The sequence below is a fragment of the Crotalus tigris genome, unplaced genomic scaffold, assembly GCF_016545835.1.
Source record: "Crotalus tigris isolate CLP2741 ecotype Arizona unplaced genomic scaffold, ASM1654583v1 scf7180000017841.2860490, whole genome shotgun sequence".
NCBI classification, from domain to species: domain Eukaryota; kingdom Metazoa; phylum Chordata; class Lepidosauria; order Squamata; family Viperidae; genus Crotalus; species Crotalus tigris.
Genome location: NW_024096667.1, coordinates 2640236 through 2659817, shown reverse-complemented (window position 1 = coordinate 2659817; position 19582 = coordinate 2640236). Strand labels below are relative to the sequence as shown.

At 39.5% G+C, this 19582-nt stretch overlaps 1 protein-coding gene across 1 annotated transcript in view; it reads left to right on the top strand.

Moving 5' to 3' along the window:
- ALX4 (ALX homeobox 4) overlaps positions 1-19582 on the top strand; it is a 78007-nt gene that overhangs the window by 39794 nt on the left and 18631 nt on the right. Inside the window, exon 3 of the mRNA XM_039343330.1 lies at positions 9395-9705. Within this exon, the coding sequence (XP_039199264.1) occupies positions 9395-9705 (311 nt within the window). The remainder of the gene's footprint in view (positions 1-9394; positions 9706-19582) is intronic.

The window sequence follows — 19582 nt, the reverse complement described above, 5'->3', positions numbered from 1 at the left end:
CTTTTCTTTTATTTACTCCTGGTAGCTTAGTTTTATGTAATATAGCCCAGAGTATGTATGTACATATGCATATATGACTGTCTATCTATAAACTAGGAATTAACTTGGTTGCTTTAAAAGAAAAGCAACACTTAACTTCCCTTGACTATCTCTACCTCACCTTGTATCCTCTTTTATCATTTATGGCTCTCCTTCTTTTCAATTTTAAATGCCAAATTTTATTTTGAAAATCCCAAGTTAACCATCTCTTTTTGGATGCATTGTCCTTGTAAAGGAAAATATGAAGCGACATTCTGTTATCTGCTATTTTGTATCAATGAACAGCTAGTATTAACAGCAATTTTGCACATATGTTCACATATCTTTTATTAGCCTACTAAGGAAATCTAGTAGCTCACATTTTCCAGATGCTCATATATGCTATGACATGTCTTCATAGAGCCTTTGCTCCTGGTGATTTTCTTAATCTCAGAAGAATGCATATAATTGTGCCTTCTTTGAATTCCACAATAGGTTTTAATTTTCTCTTCTCCTTTATTCAGAAAGAATTAGTTTTTGAAATGGACTTTGTTTCTTTCAAATGTTGGAAATAATAATCACCACAACCCTCACTCAAAAACAAATAAAATTGGACATGTTGAAAATCAGCATCTTTCTTTTGGCCCAATTTTCAGAATTGACTTGCACTTTTCCTCTTTAAAAAAAAAAATCATCTGAAACAGTTTAGAAACTGCAGTTGATCCAAAAAAAATATCTACAAGATTACTAACTTGGAATGAATGCCTTCACCTAATTACGTCTGTGGCTTGACAGATGCACTAGGTCCTAGTTCCCAGGTATAATGTAAAATACAAATGTAATTTTTCAAGATCTAAACAACTTTGAAACAAGGGATCTTAAAGATTGTATTTTGTCATATACGTATGTTTGCTCACACTGCAATTTTATAGGCATTCACCTTGTTGCACCCATCAACTGAAGTGAAGCAGAAAATCATCGTCAGGGAGCGGAAACAATAATATTCCATCATAATAGAATATGTATCTCTAAAAGTGTTGGATGGAATACCATCTCTGGAATCTTCCTTTCTTTTGATTTTTCCTCTTCTTTTAAATAACTCATATAGTTTAGGCCTCTCAGTTGTAAAAATGGTGCCTATAAATTTCATTTGTTGTTGTGTTTTTAAAAGTTGTGATGTATTTAAATTGCCTTTCATTGTATTCAAGGCACCTACCCCCTGAGAATATTGTAATATGGGATTGCGTTCAACTGTCTTAAATAAATTCATATGTTTTACATGTTAGCCTGAAGCAAAATTTCTAAAACATTAAGTGAGCTAATGGTCATATATTTTTTTTATCATATAACATGCAATTTTTCAGAATTTAGTGTGATGAAACCTGACTCAAAAATAGTAACTGTGAGAGGGACCTTGAGTCCTAATGCAGGCTTTTCAACCAGTGGTATGAGTACCACCTGTGGTACATTGGCACCTGGCAGGTGGTACGCGACCATCCTAGAAAAGTAGTAATGGGTGAGGAGAATGAGCTGAACTGGTGGCAGCACCACACAAGCTTGAGCGAGAGATGGCTGGAGCTGCAGGGCTGTCAGGGCTCAGTGAAAGCGCCAGAATCAGTGCTGCTTTCCAGCTGATCGGCGCTTCTTTGGGGCTGTTAGAGCTCAGTGGAAGTGCCAGGGTCAGTGCCAGGCTCCAGCTGGAGCTCGGTGCTGATCTTGGTGCTTCTGCTGAGCCCTGAAGAAGCACCAATTAGCTAGAATGTTGCAGCATCTCCAGGGTCTTGTGATTTAATTCAGATGCTTGGCAACTGATTCATATTTATGACAGTCACTGTGTCCCAGGGTCATGTGAAGTGACCAAAACCTGCTGCAACCATCCAGCAGATGGGGGAAAAAAACCAAACACCCCCACCCCACCCTGCTGCCAATCTTCAACAGAAATGCTCACAACAATGAAAACTTGGAGAGGAGGAAGAGCACGGCCGGGTGGGCAGGCAGGTATCTTGCTTGGCTGTGGTTTGAGGGGCACTTTTTCAGTGCTGCTGTAACTTTGAACAGTCACTAAGTGAACTGTTGTAAGTCAAGGACTACACTTTTTTCTTTTTCTTTTCTTTTTTTTTTTTTGGTCATCAAGTTTTTGACACCTTGCTAGGCGACTGGTGGTACTCGGATGCTGCCATACCCTAAAAGTGGTATAACGGGTGAAAAGATTGAAAAGCCCTGTCCTAATGGATGATCACTTAAACATGAGCCAACAGTGTGTAGCAGCAGCCAAAAAAGCTAATACAATCCTTGGTTGTATAAACAGAGGCATAGAATCAAAATAATTAGTAGTAAAGTGGTATTAGTACAACTTTATAAATCCTTAGTAAGACCACACCTGGAATATTGCATCCAGTTTTGGTTACCATCTTACAAAACAGATGTTAAGACTTTGGCAAAATTGCAAAAAAAAAAAAAACCAACTAAAATGATCAAAGGCCTGGACACTAAAACATATGAAGAACGGCTGTAGGACTTGGGTTTGGCTAGTCTAAAGAAAAGAAGAAACAGGGGTGACATGATAGCAGTATTCCAATATTTGAGGGGCTGCCATAAAGAAGAGGGGGGTCACGTTAATCACCAAAGCACCAGAAGGCAAGACAAGAAATTATGGAAATCAAAGAGAGAAACAACTTGGAATTAAGGAGAAACTTCCTAACAGTGAAGACAATTAACCAATGAAACCGGTTGACTTCAGATGTTGTAGGTCAGCGGTTCTCAACCTATGGGTCGCGACCCTATTTGGGGTCGATCGACCATTTCACGGGGGTCACCAAGCAAGGCTGTCCGCCATTTTTTTCCCCTTTTCTGGAGGGTGCCTTACCTCCCTTGGGCTGGGCCAGCTGGTGGCCCAGCCGGTAGTCGGCCTGCTCCGTCTCTGCCACTTGCCAGCTACGCCTTGGCCGGCGCAGGGGACAACACTACGCATGCACGGCGCTCCTGGGCAGGGAAAATCCTTGACTTACGACCGGTTGGGGGTCATGGCATTAAAAAGGTTGAGAACCACTGTTGTAGGTGCTTCATTGCTGAAGGTTTTTAAGAAAAGACTGGCAAATCATCTTCTGAAATGGTATAGGGTCTCCTGCTTGAGCAGGGGGTTGCAGTAGTTCTATTCAGCTCTATTCCGATTGTGATTCTGAATAAGGAAACTTTCCTTTTCCTTGTACTTTTCAGATACAGAAAAGGCTGTATTTCATTCAAGGGAAAATGTTTTCTTTCTTTCTTTCTTTCTCTTGGCAAAGAAAGATTATCAGAGGGCGAATACTGATAGCCACTGAGGTATTTAGATTTAGCTCTATGTTATACGTGGTGTTTTCCCAGATGAAGTTTATATTGTGCAATTGCTCTACTTTAAAATTTGGCAGTGAGCAATCTAGATTTTGTTTATTTCCTATATTGCTTCTTCCAGCTTTAGGGTTTTCTCAAAACTGTTTTCAAAACAGAAACAAAGAAGAAAATCTGGAGATCATCCCTTAATCTGACAACTAGCTCAGACTTTAAAAGAATGTATTGGATTTTTTATTGTTTCCTTCCAAATGCTATGTTTTTTACTGTTTCCTTCCAAAAGATATTAGTCAAATGATATGAGTCAAAGCTCAGCAAGTCACAGTTCCTTAGTTTCTAATGTGGTCATGGGGTAACTAGATTAAAGGCACCAGCAGATGGCCACATTAAAATGATGTCGATCACTCCTTTAGCAAAGATAAAAAAAGGGCAACATAAAATTTCTGTTCCAATTGCTGCCCAGTCCTTTACCATAATAATCATGTTGCTGACTTGATTATCCTTGCTTTCTTTTTTCCTTTTTACCTTTAAGTCAGTGCTGCCTGAGCTAGTACCTGCAATTTTCTTCACTTTTTGGAAGTGGTTGCCATGACCTTCTTCCTAGTGCTGAGAAAGAATGACTGACCCAAAGTCACCCAGCTGGCTTTATGCCTAAAGTGGGATTAGAATTTACAGTCTTGTGGTGCCTAGTCCAGTGCCTTAACAAAGCAACTGTTTTGCTTTACTGTTTTATTTTATTCTTTATTGATATAATGCCTGCAAAATATTGAGTGGGTTCCCATAGCTCAGGGTTAGGCAACCTTGGCTCTTTCATGACTCGTGGACTTCAATTCCCAGAATTCCTCAGCCAGGCACACTGGCTGAGGAATTCTGGGAGTTGAAGTCCACAAGTCATAAAAGGGCCAAGTTTGAAGACCCCTGGTCTAGATAGATGTTTGCAAAGCCTTGTTTATTCAGATCCAGGGTCAAAAATGCTCCATGGTTGTAATCAGTCACTTGGATTACTTCTGGGAGAGCACAAGCTGAAGCAGGGGAGTCCACAGGATATGGTAAAAATAGGGGAAAGGGTGGCCATAATGGAAGCTGATTTTTTTGGGGTGGCCACTGTGCTCATCATTTTGATTTTTTAAATCACATCTGCAGACACCTTTGAAATAAAGGGAAGAAATCTTACTTTAAGAATGCTCTTTCTGTTGATGGCATTTGCTTGTTTCATTCAAGGGGTGGGAATAAGAAAGGAGCGATATTGTGGGGATCAAGCACAGACTATGATTGTACTGTGGTATCCTGGAAGTAGGAACATGACTCAGAAAACCAAAATTGGCTGTAATGAAGGGACAGTGAAATGGTTATGTAACATTAATATGTTGTTATCCAAAAGAAGGGGTTCTAGCAGGATATTTTGTCTCTGGCACCAAAAAGCCTTTGCCAGCCTTGTCTTTTGCGTACTTTGACATTATGTGTGAGAGTCCCATAACTATTCTGTTTATCAGAACAATAACATTGCTGTGTTCCTGACCCATATGTGGTTTCTTTGCATTCTGTTCTCCCACCTCCCTAGTAGTAGGCCTTCAATCAACAGGCATTTGAAACTCTCATTTCACATATTTTCTCTGTTCCTCTTCCAGAAATCAAGGAAATAGGGGTGGGGAGGGAAGAAGCATCCAATGATGGCACAATGTGTGTGATTTCAAGTATCCCTCCCAAAAGCCATCCTGAGTTGTTTACTACCAATGTAATCGCAATAGTTTCCAAACCATCACTCACAGGACAGATACTTATTAATCCTGGTAGTGCCAAGCGATGGGTCTTCATCTTAAAAGAAGCCCTCCAGAACTATTTCCCAAAACATCTGTCCAACTGAAAATATATCTTGCCCCTTGCGGCCTGCAGCACTAATGTAGGGGTCTCAGGGCAGTCTCATTTCTCCATGGGAATCTGCTTGGTAGAGCAAGCTGTATGTGAATTTTCTTTTGCTGTTTGCTGAGTTGGCATGGAGTAACATGAAACTGGCCCACAGTGTCCAATCTGTGCGTGGGTCTCTGCTGGATGATGCGTGATCAGGAGGTGCCCAGTTATGCTGACAGATACCATGAAAACCATGTCAAGATTTGAGAACATTGGACAAAGTGGCCACCAAGAGGCCTCTACTTTGTGCCTAGCAGATTGGTAGATGTAGATGGGCAACAGCACTAGAAGCCATCCTGGCTGGCTGGAAACATGTTTTCAATGTGTCCCCATACCCCAGAATGATAATCTTTGGATAGTATTGGCATGCAACATGTAAAGGGCAGACGACCTGCATATGGGCTTTCTTAGTATCTGTGGTTGCTTCTTCAGAAGCAGGATTGTATCTGGTATAAGTACACATGATGAAATAAAGGCAAATATATACAAATGGATTATCCATACTTTATATCTGGCTTACAAAACTAGACTGCCCCATTGTTTTATTTATTAAGCACCTTGCCAATTTGTTTTTTTTTTTAAATCATACAATAGGATTTTTAGAAAGCAAATACATAGACATGCACAATTAAAGGCAAATAATTCTGAAATATGCTATATTCTATCAGAAGATCTTATCTGCAGGCACTGTTGGACTGTGGATGTGGGTGTTTGTGTATGTGCGTGCATGTTGGTCACTGCATGTGAGTCTATTGTCTGCAGACAATTGAGAGATGTACTTGCTGAAAGCTCTTGGCTCATGCTCTCTCCAGAATTTGTTCTCTATCCAATAAAGATGGAATAGTCCAAGAATTATTCCCCTCCCCTTTGCGCTCTGCACACATGCCATTATTCTCCCTCTGTGACAATTCTTTCATAGACTTCCATGGTGCGCTTTCTCCTCTCCTGGCAACAGCAAAGGAGGAAAAAGACAAAAAGCTCCGTGAAAAAAAAAAAGTTGGCAGATGGTAGGCAACCCCCTCTTCCAGCCATTGTTCTTTTCAGCCTGTGCTGCCAACTCTAGGAGAAAAGGCATGTGGCTTCACAGTCAGATGGAGTCTTCTGTAAATGCTCTTGTACAATTAATGGCTTAGAAGGCATGACAAATTAAGATGGGCCATAAACAGGGGAATGAATTTGGAAAATGTCAATGTAATGGTTGCCAGATTGGGGCTTTATAGAGTCATTGGGAAATAAATCTTTCCTCCCCCCCCCCACACACACACATCACCACCACCACCAGAACTTCAAATGAAGCTTAAGTACAAAAGTAAGCTTTATAGGCAGTGTCACGTAGCCATTGAATAAGCTCGCATCACATTGTATGCAGGAGTATCCTTTAATTTGTGTAGCAACAGTGCCTTCATGCAACTCTAAACCCAGTGATCATCTATCACTTTTTAATTTACTCTCACGTGATTTGCGCGAGCACTAAATGCATTGGTGGGAGCAGTGGGATTACATCCGTAACTCTACTCTTTAGTTACAGAAATGGTCAATGTACAAATACTTTGATCAGTAAATAAACAAGCATGCTCTGTGCTTACATTCAGCATCTGCAGAAATGCTTATATCCAGAAAACATTCTCGGTGTCATCTGGAATCCTGGAAAAAACCAGAGCTACTGATTCCACTGCCTGCATAATTACATACATTTAGTTTACTTAGAAGGTGTGAATTTCCACATCTCCCTGAGCATGTGAGCTTTACATTCTGTTTTCCCTCCCAGAAGGTTCCACATTGCAAGTAATTCCTATCAAAACAAAATGTGTATTATTTATTTATATATATATCCCACCTATATTGTTTTTACAAATAACTCCAGGTGGCAAATAGATCCAACACACCTCCCTCCTCCTATTTTCCGCACAACAACAAACCTGTATGGTGGATTGGGGTGGAAAAGAGTAACTGGCCCAAAGTCACCCAGCTGGCTTTCATGGCTAAAGAAGGACTTGAACTCAGTGCTTTCAAGCCTGGTGAACTAGACCAAACTTGTTCTTATGGATCATTCATTCTTCTATGCTCAACAGTTTGTGGATTGTGAACTGGGAGGGGGGGAAAATGGCACTTATTTTATAAAATAAAATTTAAAAAAACCCTGAAGTTGGTCCAGAGTCTAAATCATCATCATTATCATTAAGTCATTTGTTTAATACCAAACTGGTAATAGGTGATGTATGAATTAAGCATTGCCCAGCTGATTATTTACCATCATTAAGTACCCTTAAACTAAATCACTTTTGATTTTGTGCAGATCCTCATTTCCTCACCCTTGAGCTCATTTCCTCTTATTTGGAATCGCCTTGCCATTTTAAAAATTATTATTTTATTATCATCTATACATTTTTCCTAACCAATCTCTTTTTGTGGGCCTTTTAATGAACACTTTTGTACTTAATTTTGTAAAATGTTCCGTAGTAGACACATTTTTGATTGAGCAATTGCATCAGAAAATGGAGCAACATGCAGACTTGAAAATGCAGGTGACGGTTTGTCCCGAAACTGCAAATTAAGTAATTCATTCAGTTCCTATTCTTATTTTATCATTTTATCAGAAATTGCACGTGTGTGATTCTGGTTCCAAGAATAACATATTGGGAAGCCAGCACGTTACCAGATAGAAGAGCAATCATGTATAAGCACACTGTATTATTATTATTCTTTCACAAAGCTCTTCATGGGCATATACTGTGTGTCAGACTTTAATTGGGAGGAATAAGATTTAAAACTTCACTTATTCACGGTTTGCCAAATATCCAGGATCCACTCTCTACTGAAACAATGTGAAACAGTTCACAGTTTGTCAAACAGAAGCATAAGATGACAGATTCTTTGCAAGTTGAATGTTATATGTTCTGGAACTGATAACAAAAGCAAAAGCAAGAAGCAAATCATAATGATTGATGGCTAACAATCCAAGGAGCTAGAGGAAGCAGGGAGACAAGCTCACAGTAGGGCAAGTTCATTTCCCATCTGTTCCCCCTGCAGATCTCTCCCATTCTTTAAGAAAAGAAATTTAAAAGTGACCAATAAGTTAAAATTAAAATAAGGCTGTGAATATGCCTATGTGGAATTTATTTTCACCCAAACTGAACAGGACGTTAGATAAAATGTGTTTAAGGTAGAGCATGAGTAAAAACTACAATGTTCTTTTCATTGTCAGAGTGTGTTTGCCTACCGTGGCAAAGTCAGAAGGAGTCTTGGAGTACCTTTTTCTGATTAACCAATTGTATTAAAAGAGTTTAGCTTTCATGCAACATCAGATAAAGTTGCACCTGATGAATTGAGTCACAGCTTATAAAACTTATGCTGATGTTTTTCAAACTTGATAACTAAGATGTGTGGATGCCAACTCCCAGAATTCCTCAGCCAGCAAAGGTGCTCCCAGACTCCTTCTTATTTGACTCTCTGTATGTCCTTTTCTCTCCAAACTCTAGAGTGTTTTGAAAATTCCTCTCCCTGAAGCCATCTCAGGTCTGAGCAGCCATTCCAAGTCTGACAGTCAACCAGGAATCTTAGGGCTGCAATTCCTAGAATTTTCAGCCAACATCACTAAAGATCATGCAGGAATTGTGGGAATTTCAGTCCCCCCACTTCTGGAGGATACTAGATAGGGGAAGGTGGGGTGAAGTAGCAACAGTTATCCTACTGTCCAATGTGCTTACTATAAAAAAATGGGAATATCCTAATAGCCTACAAATTATACAGACCTTTGTCTTATTTGTACATGTTGAAGTAGCCTACTTCAGCATAGAAAATCGCAGCAGAATTAGCACAACAAACCTTTACTAGAATGGACCCAAAGTTGATTTTCTTTAAGTAAACTTAAAGTTAAATTAAAGGATTCCATTTATTTTATAGGCCTCAAGCTGTATCCATCTTTTACTTTTACTCTAAGCCAAATGGTTTTATATTTCTGATTTCTTAATATTTCATCCTCCTGGCACATGTCCTTAAATCCATCTCTTTTCCTTGTATCTTCTTTCTTCACAAACATGCATCCAATTCAATAATTTGTTTATCCATAGCTTTACGGTTTTGTTTTGTTTTTTCTCTCTCTCTCTCCTTCCCATTTCCCTATCCCCCATCTCCTACATAGCTAAAGAAAGTTCACTGGGAGAGACTGAACTACAGGCAGGATCTGATTCTGCTGGAATGGATAGTAGTTACCTCAGCGTGAAAGAGACCAGTGCGAAGACGTCTCAAGAGAGGGCAAGTAATGATCTTCCCAGTCCAATGGACAAGACTGATTCAGAGAGCAACAAGGGCAAGAAGAGGCGTAACCGTACCACCTTCACCAGCTACCAGTTGGAAGAGCTGGAAAAGGTCTTTCAGAAGACCCATTATCCAGATGTCTACGCCAGAGAGCAATTAGCCATGAGGACAGATCTCACTGAAGCCCGAGTACAGGTAAGGGAAGAGGACATGGGAGCAAGGAAATTGGCAAGTCCCCAATGCAGCCATGTCTTCAACTAAAAACAGTAAGCAATAACCTTAGACTGGGATAAATGTACAATACACTTTGTAGTGTGTGTGTGTGTGTGTGTATGTGTGTGTGTGTGTATGTGTGTGTGTGTAAAACACCAAGCCATTTTTTCAGCTTTTTCTAAATTCCTATTAATTAATTAATTTATTATTTATTTATTAAATTTATTTGCCACCCATCTTGCTACAAGGTGATTACAAATTAAATGCTTAATTCAAGAAGGCAGGTTTTTGTGTTCTACCTCTAGCATTCCACAACAGCAGGCATTATACACTCATTGTATATACACTCATTGCATTATACTCTGGTACACTCATTATTAAAAATTCTTCAGAGAAGCTCAGTGCTGTAGCAGATGTTTTGAAAGTACAGATAGTCCTTGGTTAACAACCATTTGTTCAGTTTTCATTCAAAGCTGCATTGGTGCTGAGTGAGGAGACTTACGGATGGTCCTCAAATTTATAGTCTTTGCAGCATCCCTGCAGTCACGTGATCATGATTCAGACCCTTGGCAACCTACTTGCAGTTACAGTGGTCACAGCATCCCTGCTGTCACATGATTACCATTTTTAATCTTTGGTAAAGCAAAGTCAACGGGGAAGCCAGCAGGAAGTCCCAGATGGGCAAATCACCTGACATCTTGCGTAACAAGCTGCCATCATAAGTAGATGCAGTCATATGACATCACACTTTACAACTAAATTGCTTAACAACAGAGTTCCCAGTCCCAATTACTGTTGTTTATCAAGGACTACTTGTAGATGTTTGATTGTTAATTCTCAGCATCTCCAGCAAGAGTTGCTCTGAACGGTCATTAAACAAATGGGAAAGAAAGAAAGAAAGAAAGAAAGAAAGAAAGAAAGAAAGAAAGAAAGAAAGAAAGAAAGAAAGAAAGAAAGAAAGAAAGAAAGAAAGAAAGATGCAATTATAAATTGTGCAAAAACAATAAAAACCACTAACCCAAACAATATTTACCAGAAGAGCTTCCTTTCAACCAATTTCCAGAATATCATCAGGTTGGGTATCAGCCTAACTTCAAGCTGGAAGCAAATTCATAAACAAAAGCCTCCGCTTTAGGTTTTCAAACATCATAAAAATGGGAAACCAATACTAACTTTTCTCAGGAGAACTTATTAGACATGTTGACACTGGTTGGAGATACCTAGGTCCCAAACCATAAAGGGCTCTACAGGTTAAAGTCAGTATTTTCAGTTGTATCTAGAAATCTAGTGAAAGCCAGTGAAGGCCTGTAGCAAAGATCTTATATGGCTGTGGTGATTCTCACTCAATACATGGGTTGCTGCCAACTGCAGTTGCCGAAGCAGCACTGAGCAACATATTGCAGTAGTCTAACTGGGTGGTGAGCTACCTTAGCCAAGATCTGGATATACAGCTGCATACAAGTGCTTTTTAATAATTAGTCCTGTTTGGGAGCCATTTCTTTCTCTCTTGCTTCCTTACTGTGTTCTACCTGTGTTCTACCTCTGCCTTGCTTCCTTCCACAGTGTAGAGAGCTGAGAAACCTTTGTTCATCTTAGAATCCTCTCTTATTAATGAAAATCATTTCTAGCAATGACCCTGCCCTGTGGAAGGCTTTTGAAAGCAAGGTGAAATGTCAAACTTTGCTGAAGCAAAATCCTTGCTGAAGAAGAAAGAGGAGGAGGGCAAAATAAACTGTCAAGCAAAAAAGTAATATGTCTTGATCCCCCCTTTCCCATAAAATCTTGGGAGGCTAGTGGAAGGAGTGGAAAGACTGAACTAAGCCTGCAGGAAATTAAACATGAAATGAAAATAAGCTAAAGCCATTCGGCTCTCTTATCCCAAGCTCGAATTTCCCATTCCAAGCCACTGATAAAATGGTGTCCAGTTTCAGTGATTAAAGATGAATTCTGGCTCTATTCCTGTACTCAAACAAGAGAACAAAGCCCTTGCCCTCTAAAGGAAAGGGAAGGATAAGCAGGATGAAAAGCAGGGCTATGGAAATGTTTGAGAAAGTCAGATGAGGCAAGAAACAGTGATCATGAGAAAGAGCCTGATGTGTGGGTGTGGGAATGTGGTCTGCCTAAGTGACAACCCACTTGGAGTATGTTAGGGATGAACCACAAGTAAGAGTCAGAAAATAAGACAGTTATATATTTGATATTCTTGCATTAAGTATGGTTCATGCCATCAATGTACAAACAGAAAGTTCTAACAAGCTTGAAATACATTTTTTATGAAACTTATAGGAACAGATGTTTGTTCCTTTTATAGCCCAGGCAAAGTTTGTCAGGGCTATCACATGCTGAGATTTTAAAAAAAACAACAAATCCTTACTAAAAACTAAACTAAAAAGTGGGGAGAAGAGAGCAGAAAGAATCTGGCCTGACAAATGACTGCTTGGTATAATTAATGTTTTTGGATTGTTTCCAATTTTTTCCTCTGCTGGAAGAAAACAGCCTATTCCAGTGTTTTTCAATCTTAGCAACTTTAAGATCTCTGGACTTCAACTCCCAGAATTCTGGGAATTGTTCACGGTTCTCTTATTTAAAGCATAAATTGTTCATAGTTGTGGTAGCAGTAAGAATAGTAGAAATAACATGCCTTCCAAGTTATGGAAATTCTATAGCAATCTAACTAAATGGTGTTCTCTACCACATGAAGCATTGTGAACCTTTTTGTACATAGTTTTCCCATTTATCTAAATCAAAGAGAGAAAGTGCCCAATTAAAGTGGGTGGCAATAACTTAGTCAACTTGGAGTGATCTCAAAAGGGAGAGCATAATAGGAAGTCAAGAATCAAATTCAACTTGAAAGAGACATTATTATTAAAAGAAAAAAGATATTTTTTTATACACCTGATGAAAGATTTCCTGCCAGTACCAATTTTCCTACACAAATTTGGGAAAAGACATGTGGAAAATATTAAGGCTTCCCCCACTATGAGGTGCAAGGACTGATTAGTTCCACTCTGTCTAAGGTTGTTGATGAGAGCAAGCAAGACATAATATGATGTCACATAATGTCCATATTATGTGGGGGAAGTAAACATTAGTAATCTGTTCTAAGTAGCAGTTGTAGTTGGCCATAATATATAGGTCTGTCCATAACACAGTTCACAGTTATATTCAAAGGTGATGTCCATCTTCTTGCTATTTTAGATATCTTGACGACATTATAAAATTCTTGATGCATATGGCAAATGGTTTCATTTCTTTCTCATATGGAAGAGGAAAGTGTTTAGAAAGACCGTGTGCTAAAACTGAGTAAGGGGGCACCCTTTGATGGCTAAACACATCAGTGCTGTGGAAGAAAAAAGTCACAACAGACAGGACAATGGCACAAAGTGGGAAAGGACTAGCAGAGAATTCCTTTTCCTTTTTTTTTCCTGTTAGGATGGAATTTTCCTTTCTTTTAAAAATACGTTCAACCTCTTTTAGGTCATATAGTGGGTTTTGGTTTTGGTTTTGCTGAATTCATGCAAGGGCTGAATTCCAAAAAGTCCTTCCATAACTTCTTGCAAACACAGAAAAATGTAGGTGCTGTATGAAGCCATTCCTTGGAAGGTTGCTCCTTTATTCCTCCTTAAACTAGTGGCCTAGTGGTTAGAATGCAGCATTGCAGACTAATTCTGCCATGTACCAGCAATTTGATTCTCACTGACTCAAGGTTGACTCAGCCATCCATCCTTCCGAGGTCGTAAAATGAGGACCGAGATTGTTGGGGGCAACATGCTGACTCTGTAAACCATTTAGAGAATGCTATAAAGCACTGTGAAGCAATATACAAGTCTAAATGTTATTGCTATTGCTATATTTACAACCATTTGGACTACCATTTTAAACTGTGCCTGGAAATAGCCTAAAACCAGCACAATAAATTAATAACTATGAATTACAATCTGAAGACCCCAAATGAAATTTTTAAATGCTTAATCGTTGTCCCTCTTTCTGTTTTTCTCAAAGTATGCCCAGATGTTTCCGAGTGTGTATATATAGTGGCTTGGCCTGTATCATTTATATAAATCAAATTTTCATTCTTACTTGATATAGAATCTGAATTATTTTAGTAAAAACAAATATGCCTATGAATAGATAATACACAAAGAAGCTTAACAAAGATCTGGGCTACAACAAATATGTTTGCACATATAAGTTAAGGCTCTGTTGAGAGAGTTAACCACAGGCATTTGTTGAAGTAACCCAGAAGTTGGCTGTGGTCAATAATAGTAAATTATCATTTTGCAAGGATTCACAAAAAATATTTTCAGGATTTGCCAAATACAGAATCATGTACATGGTGGGACTAAACTGAGAATTTGGCTTGGATACAGTTCTGGGATTCAGAAAATAACTTACTCAAATAAGGTTCCACTCCAGATGAGATTTGGTGAACTTTCTGACTGACAAATACATGGTTGGTTAAAAGGTACGTACGTGTTGTGTTTGTTGTGGTTTCAGGGTTTAGTTTGTTAATTTTAGTCTCAAATTGCCCTCCAGCTAAAGCGACCTCTTCCAATTAATTATGATAGGCTTTCAGAACCTCACAAAACAGGCTTTTTCTAAAGACTTCATCTCTATCACTTCTCTTTATGTTTCACCCCATTCATTTATACCAGTGATGGCGAACCTTTTAGAGACTGAGTGCCCAAACTGCAACCCAAAACCCACTTATGCGTTGTCAAGTGCCGGGTGGGTGTGGCCCATTGGCTGGGTGTGGCCAGTTGGGTGGGCGTGGCTATGGTGGTAACGGCAGACTAGGTGGGACTAAAAAGTTCAATCAATCAATTCCAACTTTGCAAGATCTTTTTTTTTTCCGTGAGAAGTTGAAATTGACTGATTGAATCTTTTTTTTTTTTTCACATGGCAGTGGAGGCCTAAAACGAAAAGGTTTTTATAAAACCCAGCTGAAGGCTTAGGATTGGGGCAATGGTGCACATGCCCACAGAGAGGGCTCTGAGTGCCGCCTCTGGCACCCGTGCCATAGGTTTGCCACCACTGATTTATACTGAAGGAAAGGGAAGATAAAGATGTTGGGGAGGGGATGATATAACTGTTGCTGTTACCAGAAATGAAAAAAGGTAGTTCATGATAGCCTTCCAGCATGGGGCAAGGGAGGACTTCAGAAATGGTCCTTACACGACTAATGGACTCACCTACATCTTATGAGGTTTGAGTGAATTGCCCCATGGAGTGGATGGCTTCCTCAGCAATGTCACCTGAACACAACTTCTGTGATTAGAAAATAGAGCTGTCAATCATACAGTTCGATTCCAGTCTCTTCCAGCATGTCCCACTATAGCAATTAGCAAAATGTAGAAAGTGAATCTAAAAGTAGCATTGTTTGAGGCTGGCTCTGTTTGATTGCTGACTCTTGTTCAACAGATACAGCATCTGCCTTTCTGCAGTGTTACAAAGCCCTGAATCATAGATAAAAAGTTGTGATGATTTCCCCTTTGGTTTTAATGACTTTGGAAAGATTATGAAGCAATACCTTCGGAATATATAGGTATGCCTGAAATAAGCATCAGGATGGCTTTTCTAGTTTGTTTTTCATTAATGCCCACGAATTTCCCATTTATGTAAGGAAAGAACGTCTGCTTATCGTCGACACTTCTGTTGGTGAAGTAGATGGAAGTTTTGACTTTCTCCATCTTGGCATCCTGAATATAAAAGGAAAGCCCTTGATCTTTTCTTGTACATTCCAATAAGTGATGGAATCAAATGATGTTTTTGCACAGGCAGACCTCAACTCACCATCACAGTTGGGACCAGATTTTTTTTTTTTTTTTTTTTTGCTAAGCAAGGCGGCTGTAAAGTAAGTTGCGCCCAATTTTACAACCTTTTTTTTTACCATGGTTGTTAAGCAAATTGCTACAATTAAGTAAGTGAATCTTATGGCTGTTAAGCAAATTCGGCTCCCCCCCCCGTTGACATTGCGCATTTGGAAGCCTTCTAGGAAGCTAGCAAATCACATGACCCTCGGGATGCTGCATCCCTCATCAGTGCAGGCTGGTTATCGATGTGATGCTGTGATGCTGTGATAGCCATTAAGGGTGAGGATTGGTTGTAAGCCACATTTTTCCAGTGCCATTGTAACTTTGAATGGTTGCTAAAGGAATGGTTGTAAGTCAAGGATTACCTGCACTTGGACTACTATCAGATTTCATCAGAATTAAAACAGTATAAAACAGGGATGTCAAACTCAATTTCATTGAGGGCTACATCAGCATTCGAGTTGCCCTTGGGGGGCTGGGTGGGTGTAGCCAGGGTGGGTGCAGCCTACTGGGTGGGCATGGAGGGAGTGGGTGTGGCCTACTGGGTTGACATGGCCAGCTCTACATCATTCGCGTCAAGTGTGCCTATGGGGGCCTGGGCACGAGTGGGACAGATTTGAGGGTCTCTGGCAGAAGGGGGTGGGACCGGGGCAAGTGCCAAGGCATGGTCCACCGGAGGAGCCTCACTATTCCTCTCAGGCTGGGGGAGGCTGGATGGTAGTGCGGGCTGCCCGGAGCCCTGGGCAGTAGAGGTCAAATGCCCAACCTGGCCCTCGAGCATGTGTGGCACCAAGCCCAGCCCCACTTCCCCAAACAAACAACAAACTGGTATTCTCTGGACATTTAACATCCAAGCACAGACCTGGCCCAGTGTTCCAACCTACTGCTGAGACATAAGGTATTACAAATAGTTATCAAAGGGTACAGAAAAAAGAGAACTTTGGGTGTTGGACTAGGTTGTTTTCTCTTTTTTAATTATATTTCATAAATACTTAGCAATCAATATCACTTTTCTGGAAATTTTAATAAAACATTGAGAAGTATAGGTTTTCACAATTGGCATCAATCAAGTAGTGATAAATGGCTATGGTCTACTTTTCTAAACCATGGCTACTGAGCCCAAAAGCTCATCACTGCTTAATTGAGATGTATGTTTGTTAAAATGAAAACCAAGGAAGAGATGAGGAATTAACTTGGTGCTGACACTAATATCAAACCTAAGTCTAACCCTTTTTAGATCTCTGGACCGAACTTCAACAACTTTAAAAACTCAAATTTAGCCTGGACAGCCCCCCTCTCCCCCCTCCCCCGCCTTTAATGTAGCACAAAATTAACTGGGCTTATCTTTGAAATTTGAATTGTATATGAAAATTGTAGCACATATGAAAATTTAGCTGTACATTGCCCAGACTTGCTCTGTGACATGAGCTGTCTCCAAATTTGATATAAAATAAATACAATACAATAAAATAAATTGCATCCTAATTGTAAACACTTAGGAGGGAGGCAAAAAAAAAAAACCAGTTATTTTTCTAGTTGTGGGGCATAATTTTACATTCTTGATTCGATTGTCTTATCGGACTCCTCTTCTTTAGAGGTTAATTTTAGATTACTTCCTTACATTAAAATGGATTAAATCAGCCGTGCTGTGTCAGAGGGTCTCCTATTCATTCTGCAGAATAGAATTGTGGCATCTGCTCCACAGACTTGCTCTCCACGCAGCACTGTACTTCCTCAAATGCCTGATCATTCTGAAATGGAAAATTAGATCTTGGTTCCCTCTCCGATCAACCTACTTAGAGGTGCAAGGTCAGCTTCATTCCTCTGAAAAGCTTAACCTGTGAATATAAAAGCGGCTTTGATATTTGGTTTTTTTTTTACACATATTGCCAGCACAAGCCTTCCCATCAAAAGTTGCTGTTAAGGTTTCTCCTCGCCTTTGGGCATGCCTGGATAGCCTAGAACAATTCTGAAGCATACATCATGCATATTCAAGAGGACCTTCGGGAATGGTTTACACTGACAGAGAGAAATGTGTTTGCCATTGATGGAGATGGGCACATCTGCATAGCATATGTTCTGCTCCCCACTGAGAGCACCCTCTCTACCTGTTACCCACTCCTTTTCACACAGCAGGGTCAGCATCCTGGACTCTGCATCTGCAGATCAAAGATACACGGGCTTGGCCAAGCTTGCAAGTGGCTGCCAGCTGGACTGTTTACAGGAGGGGTCAATGTCAATGTATGGTGAAGGCAAGGCAGTCTAGCTAGGGTGATAGATACTTTCAGCCCTATTGCTTAGGCTGTTCCCCCCCCCCCATAAGTGTGTGTTCCAGCATCATCACCATTCTCCCCTCCCATCAGCATGCTCCCTGTTTGATCTTGTAGTCTCTCAGAGTTCCTGTCTTACTAGTAGGGAATCATCATCATTTCTGGTATAAAGTACAGGCCAGGCAAGGCCAAAATAATTGCCATAACTCAAAATGCTACAGCTGGCAGACAGTTGTACAAATGCAGCCCTAGCCATTACACACAAATGAGTGATGCTACTTGGATAAGCAACAAACCATCTCATCTCCCCCGCCTGGGGAGGTCACTGAGATGCTCCTTGCCAACTTCAAGCAAGCAGAAGGAAATCTCTTTTCCGAGATCAAAGTGAGACACTGGCAAGAATGGCTCCAGCAGTTTAAAAGGGAAGTCGGACTCTAAAAATAGGAGAAGGGATGACAGAAAAGGGAACTGCTATTCTCTCCTATTATCAGTTCTAAAAAGGGATCAGGGGCAAGAAGAATACACAAAATGGCAAATAAAATAGGAATAATAGGAAAATAATACATGGCAACATGGGAAAATATTCACTGAAATAAAACCAGGTCAGTTCACATACCTTTATACATCTGCATTACATAATTGTCTTATGTTTCATGGTGATGTTTATTCGTCTCTTGAGTTCTATTAAGAGGAACAAACACATGTAAAGCAGACTAGAACCTAGAAATTTCACTTGTGCAAAGAAATGTTGGGATCTTTATTTGCTTATTATGATTTATTATAATTATTGCCCTTTAAGTTATTATCATTACATTACATTATAACTCCAAACTTGGCAACTTTAAGACTTGTGGACTTCAATTCCCAGAATTCCCCAGCCAGCATTTCTTTTAAAAATAAGAATTATAATAGTATTTTAAGCACTGTATCATCCAGACTGAAATTAATCTTTTTAATAGCTGCAGCAAAGGATGGAAATCATGACAATTGATTAAAATCCTAATTCAACTCTTACTTTAGATTTTTTTTTTGATTATTGATAATTTAGCTTTATTATATGCATAAAGTATTATGACAATATCAGTGTTTCTAGGCTTGGAATCTTAAAATGTAAGAACTTTTTACTGTATGTGGAGCAGTCCGAGAGTTAGATATGGTAGAATTAACTGTAGATTTCTCTACTATGACATTGATGATAGCCACCAATTTATATAGCTTGAAAAAGCTGTTTACTATTGCCTAAATCATAGGCAGCATATGTTAAATGTCAGTTGCTAGAGAACAATAGTAGGTGAGGAATGTTACTTTCTTGTCCATATGATAAATGTCTTAAATGTATCTTATATGTGAAATAGAATTCTAGCTTAAATAGGCCTTTGGACTCTTCCAGCTCTCAGCAGTAAATCACATATATGATACTTAAAATGTGAGCTATAGCCAAAAACTAATCAACTTTTGGGAATGCACCTTTGTTTTGTTGGAGAGCAAATATTATTTGCTTTAATCTGGGTTTTGCAATTTGCATTCTGGATCCTGTTTGGGTTTGGGGGGGGGTTTCCTGCATGAAATAGTAATAGCACTATTGTTACTATTAATTTTCTTTAGCATGTGTCTGTATGTGCACAGACACATGCTAAAGAAAATAGTGCTGTAGCACATTACAATCAACATAAAAACACAATATAAATGACATCATGTGAAAGAAAGGATATGATAAGATAGCACCAACTGGTGGAAGGTGGGAGCTGCCTGTTAAGATAGGCAAGGAGATGGCAA